Below are 6,054 nucleotides of genomic sequence, written 5' to 3' on the forward strand. Positions count from 1 at the left end.
CGACGAAACCAGTTGCAGAGCTCTGCTCTCCCCCTTTCTCTCGTTGCAAGCTCTCTCAATAAGCTTTCACTTTCAGGCTAAAAAGAAATTTGGAAACATCACTTTTTGTTCAGTTTCAGTATACCAATGTATATATTGTAACCGAAAACAAAATTTCAGTTATGAACAGTGGATTTTTCTTTTAGAAAACTTCATTTTAATCCTTGGCAAAGATGACTTTTAGATTAAAACCATCAGTAAGATCAAAATCTAATTTTAGTCCCTTGACACATTAATAACCTCATTTATTAATTATATTTTGATATTTTAATTATTTCTCTTTTTCTTCCTAATTTTTAATGTATTAGTTTTATTTCATTATAATTTTCATTTCATTTATTGTAATATATTTTGTTGTAAACATTTAAATAAATTAATTTTTATTATACAATATATTTCAATGTACTTTGTCTTCTTCATTTAGGTACATTAAATTTATTATAAAACATTTCGGTACATACATTTAGGTACACACATTTCCATGCATACATTTTGATACAAACATTTAAGTACATTAATTCAATATAATACATTTTGGTGCATATATTTCGGTACACACATTTAGGTACATTAATTTAATTAATACATTTTGGTGCATATATTTCGATACATACATTTCGGTATTAACATTTAAATTCATTAGTTCAATATAATACATTTCGGTACTAACATTTAGATACATTAATTGAGTTTTTCAAGTTTGAAGAATGTTAAATAAAATTAATAAATTAAAAAACTCTGTTTTGTTCAAAAAATAAATTAAAATTTGTATATTAGTAAATTTAAATATTTAATGGGAGACATTAAATAAAATGCACATTAATTATTTTGAATTAAGGAGATTATAATCAATATGTAATCTAACACCATGTTTATTTTAAATTTCAATTTTCTTGAAGGATTAAAGTTAAAAAAAAAAAAAAAAAACCCTTTTTCTTTTCGATGGTCAGAGGCGTCAAGTTAGGGTTTAGGGTTTACGGGTTAGTGGTGGCCTGGCTTCCTCCACACACAAAATAGCAAATAGTTTATGACACTGAAATGCAGAAGAACTTTTTTAGTGTGACGGTTGCATCTCAATGTTGTTACTAATCCATGTATGATTATATAAATGAACAACGTGATTGGTAATACTATGTGACGGTGTTATAGTCATGCCGGAAAGCTTCCTCAATCTAAAAAACTGTATCACAAGCACTCTCTGTATTGGAACCCCCGGAATGAAATGAAGATGAAGCTCATTACTGTGATTTTTGGGGCTTCTATCTTCTGTTAAATCTGTCCTTGTCCTTGTCATTTTTGGGGCTTCTATCTTCTGTGATTTTTGGTACCCATCCATTATCCATCAACTTTTGCTATCTGATGGACTTCTTGTTTTTGTTCTTGTCTTTCACACGTGTGTGTGTCCCATATTCTACCACTAGCCTTCGGCTCCTTAAAGCTCTCTCTCGTTCTTCATGTAGAGGTACATGGAAATTTATACAATAAAGTTTAATATTGGGAGATCATTTCCAAACAATCTTTTTATGCATCTGGACGCTATTCTTTATTTTATATTTGTTGATTTTTTTTCGATCTATGCAATCAAAAAGCTAAATATAAACACAAGTGCGCAAAGAAAAGAAAAAATAATAAGATTTGCGATTTTCATTTGCCTTAATATTTGATATTCGTTACATAAGATATCAGCAAGTTAGAATAACTTTAGAGGAATTCTTTCTTCTTCTTATTTTCAAAGGAAAGAGAAGGTAAATGGAGAACCTTTGATAACAAACGATGGAAAAGAAAAGGACAGGTGAGGATGAGGTGAAGAGATTTGAAGAGAATATCATCCTTTCACTTTTAAAGTCACAATTACAGGTGCATTTTTACTCACCACCCTTATTTATCACCGTTAGATGAGTTTAATTTTTGAGATCTAAGTCTATCCAATAAAAAGATCTCAAAATTTAAACTCATTCAATTGTGATACATAGGGTGGCGAGCATCACCATCACTTAAAGGTGGTGACCAAAAATATTCCACACAATTATAGATGGCTAGCTACACAATAAGGGGATAGAAGCCCTTGATGCCCCACCCGATGAAAGGTGGATCAATAATTAGAGGGAGTCTCCTTGTTGCAATATCTTTTTCTGTTTTCTGCACAGCATATGTGAGGGGAACTAAGGCCATCTCCAAAAGGTAGAAAATAGCTCGAAAACTGTCTCCAACCGAGTGCTAGGCCAAAGGGCTCGTGTGCCCAACTAAACAAAAAATGGCCAAAGGGCCAACTGGCTAGCCTAAACCAGCTAGCCAGCCCTGGGTGGGGCCACGTGCTGATGTCATGATGATGTCATATTTATTATTATTTTTTTTTACAGGTTTTTTTTTTTTAGGGGCCAAAATTTTCTAAATTTTTTTTTTTAATTATGGGTTTAGATTTTTTGAGCCGAGAAAGGTGATTTGGGTGTTTATTTTATAAGCATGTTTCCTTGCTCATTCATTTCCCACGGCCGATGTGGGACAATTATAATGGGTGTAGTTGTAGTTGTAGTTCCTTTCATAAGCATGTTCCTTTCACAATTTATTTTAAATATTTAATTATATTACATTTAATTTGTTGTAGTTGTAGTTTTTAAATTTAAATAATAAATTATGTTTGGCCCTATGACCCTCGGTTGGAGACAGTTTTTTGTGACAGGGCTAAAACAAGTCATATGGCCCTTTGGCCCTCGGTTGGAGATGGTGAGAAATATGGCCCTACACTATTCATTAAAATATTAATTTCTTGGAGGGTTAGAGGGTTATAACGAGCCATCTGGCCAACCTTCTGTTGGAGATGGCATAAACTACAAGATAATAAATCAAACCCATAAAAAAAAAAAAAAATGGAGGAATGGGGTGTCTTTATCGCAAAAAGATGGACAAAGATTTTGTGACTCTATTGCCTTGAGAGCAGTGTGCACTTATCTTCATATCTAAAGTCAATCTCTCACCCTCCTTTTATTTGTGGAGAGCAACACGACTGCACATATTTGAGACAGGAGACAACGCCAACAAGAGAAAGGGCGCACTGATTACCATTTTCTCAGAGGGTTTCAAATTGGCTCAAAACCTCTCGATTCATAATCGCGTTTGATTCATGTTTGACTCGTTGAAGCTTGGCAAGAAGAAAACAAGACAAAACTAATTTGGCTTGATTAAGAAACAAATCAAGCTTCAACATGAATATATTCATCTTGAAAGACTTTTGAGCAACTCATATTTTTTACGAGATAGTTAGCTTAGGCTAGTTTTTTATTTTTATTATTATTTTTTTTAATCCAGTGCAACTCAAGAGGATTGATAGGATTTTTACCATCTACAAAAGTAGGGATAAAAACACATGAAAGACTTGCAAGAATACAAGGATGTTCTAGTATAGATGCTCATGCAAGGTCGTTCTCCTCAAAGACTATTTGGATAATTTATGTAGAAACAATTCCCAATTAAATACTTAAAATTAAAAGTTGAGAAAAGAGATTTTAGACTTGAGTAATATTAAAAACGAATTTTAATTAAAAACAAATATGATAAAAGAAAAGAGTTTTAAATACCAATTTATAAAAGCACTAGGGTTCCACCATCACCTAGCAATCCTATGTATTTTTACCAATTACTTATGATCTACACATGCCACTTTGAATGTTAGGTTTTCCTAATTCATATTCTACTTGGAGCCTCCAACATAGAACGTATATCTAACATGCAACCCGTTCGGATCAAATCTGAACATGAAAGACTCATTATGCTTTATGAAAACCCTTTGGACAACCATGCAACCCTTAAGACGTGGTGTTTATCTTAAGTGAAATTACAATTATTAATCACAAGAAGCCAGCGTCAATTTCAGGGAACCTTCCGACCAAAACTGCATCAAATTACTTTTCTAAAGATCCTAATGGTGATCAGGCATTAAGATAATTAGATAGTTTTAATCACGGTGATCAATAATTCAAAGTATGTATGCAATCAATCGTAAGCAATTAAATAAAAATCACATATTCATGCTAAGGCTTAAGGCTTCACCCTAGCAAAAGGAATTAGTTATGCATATTCATAATCAAACAACTTAGGGTTGTCTTGATAATTATTTAGTCGTTTACTTTAGTTTTTCTTTTTTGTTAGTGATGGAGGGGGAATGCATAGAAGAAGGGAGGGACATAGAAAAGTGGAGGAAGGAAGATACCGCTCAAGAAATATATAAGAATTCAAGAAAAGAAATATAAAAATGAAAACTAAAATTGACTTTAAGTTGTTTTCACTTTCAGGATTTTATTTCATTGATTGTTCTTTAATTTCCTATCTTCTGCCACACCACTCATCTCCATTTGCCCCTTCCTCCCCAACGTTTCCTATATTTCAAGCACAAAATATAAAAACTAAAAATCAAATTGGTAATTGAAACTTCAAAGGGACTCTTAGCCTAACTTAATAAAGTTTTTCCAAATTAAAATCCATGCATCTAGTTCATAACAAAAGGTTTTTACCTACACACTTTTATAAGGAAACAACTTGGTGGATGCCCATTGCCTTTTCTGCAAAGAAACTTTTTGATTGAACGACCGGACTATATACTATCAATAAAATGAAAGAATTCCTCCCAAAAAAAATAAGTTGATGGAATTGAATTTGAGTGGTGCACATGAATGATAAGAAATAAGATCCTTAACTTTCTATTTTAAAGATTGATACTGTACTTTTGTTTTGAACATCAACTTTTAAGCTTTGCTTGTTTGATTCAACAACTATTATCTATCAAATTTGAACTTAATTCCATCTTTAAATATAATATAGAAATCGAGTGCCACTAAAACAAATAATCATTTACCAAAAGTTTAAGTTTAGATAGTGTTTGATAATCAATTAAATTGCTCTAAAGTATAAACATGTTACCATTTAAATATTAGTAACATAAAATCTCGGCATTTAAGAAAAACTTAACGCATTGTGGATTGTTGGTGAGGGCAAGTGATCTCTATAAACTTTAATAATTTCGCATAGATATCCAGGATTGATCCACGTGTACTGTGGATTTCAACTGCTTCAGCCTTCACTTGCACTATAAATAGCAGTTGAGACCCTCACAAGAAACTCATCCCAGGCTTCGAGTGAATTCAATTCCCAGCACTACAACAATCTTCTCCTTATCCTTATACCAACTTTTAAAGAAAATGTCTTGCAATTGTAGCTGTGGCAGTGACTGCAAGTGCGGCAGTGGCTGCAAGTAAATCTTCTATTCCCCTAACCAGTATATATATATATATATATATATATATATATATATATATATATATATATATATATAATCATTCTCCATAATTCCTAATTATATTCTTAACTATGAACTGATTACTTTGCTTAGTTATTTTTCCTGATAATAATGTTCTCTTTATATATGTATATACGTGTAGGTGTGGCATGTACCCTGACTTGAGCTACTCAGAGACCACTTCCACTGAAACTATCATTGCTGGAGTTGCACCTGTGAAAATGTAAGTTTGTATAAGGAAACTGATGTCTTAACCTTGGTTAATTAAATATAAGGTAAAAATACTCTCCAAAGATTGCATAATGACTTTTCAGGAGTGCTAATAATCTCTCTCTAATTAAGAAACAAAATTGACCATATTATTATTATTACTATTATTATTGCAGGTTCTCTGAGGGGTCTGAGATGAGCTATGGAGCAGAGAATGACTGCAAGTGTGGCTCAAGCTGCAGCTGCAACTCATGTGGCTGCCATAAATGATCGAAGCAAGCCAAGATCCAGACTCAAAGAAGAAAGCTGTGATGGTCTCTATAAATAAGAAGAAGACTGTAAAAGCTTGGTTTTAGAACTTACTGTAAAATAAGATTAGCCATGGGATTTGCAAATCCATGAATCTCCTAGCTTGCTAGCGAGCTAGGGTTTTGGGATTTGCTTTGTGTCTTGTGGTAACGTTAATTATTTTTATGTTACATCTTGCTTAATTTATGTGTTCGTTCAGCTTTTTA

General features: G+C 32.5%; 1 protein-coding gene across 1 annotated transcript; it reads left to right on the top strand.

Annotated features, from left to right (window-relative positions):
- Positions 1–5,126: 5,126 nt before the first annotated feature.
- On the top strand, positions 5,127–6,054 carry LOC137716107 (metallothionein-like protein type 2). The gene is made up of 3 exons (XM_068455502.2): positions 5,127–5,284; positions 5,472–5,552; positions 5,716–6,054. Exons 1-3 carry the CDS (start codon positions 5,232–5,234, stop codon positions 5,807–5,809), a joined length of 228 nt encoding a protein of 75 aa, XP_068311603.1. The 5' UTR covers positions 5,127–5,231; the 3' UTR covers positions 5,810–6,054.

This window comes from Pyrus communis, chromosome 3 (genome assembly GCF_041283825.1).
Source record: "Pyrus communis isolate YQ-2024b chromosome 3, ASM4128382v1, whole genome shotgun sequence".
NCBI lineage: Eukaryota > Viridiplantae > Streptophyta > Magnoliopsida > Rosales > Rosaceae > Pyrus > Pyrus communis.

Excerpts from the sequence above, each read along its gene's own strand:
- LOC137716107 (XM_068455502.2), top strand. The coding sequence starts at position 5,232 with ATGTCTTGCAATTGTAGCTGTGGCAGTGACTGCAAGTGCGGCAGTGGC. Across the intron at positions 5,285-5,471 it reads AAGTGCGGCAGTGGCTGCAA|GTGTGGCATGTACCCTGACT; the intron begins GTAAATCTTCTA and ends ATATACGTGTAG. Across the intron at positions 5,553-5,715 it reads GGAGTTGCACCTGTGAAAAT|GTTCTCTGAGGGGTCTGAGA; the intron begins GTAAGTTTGTAT and ends TTATTATTGCAG.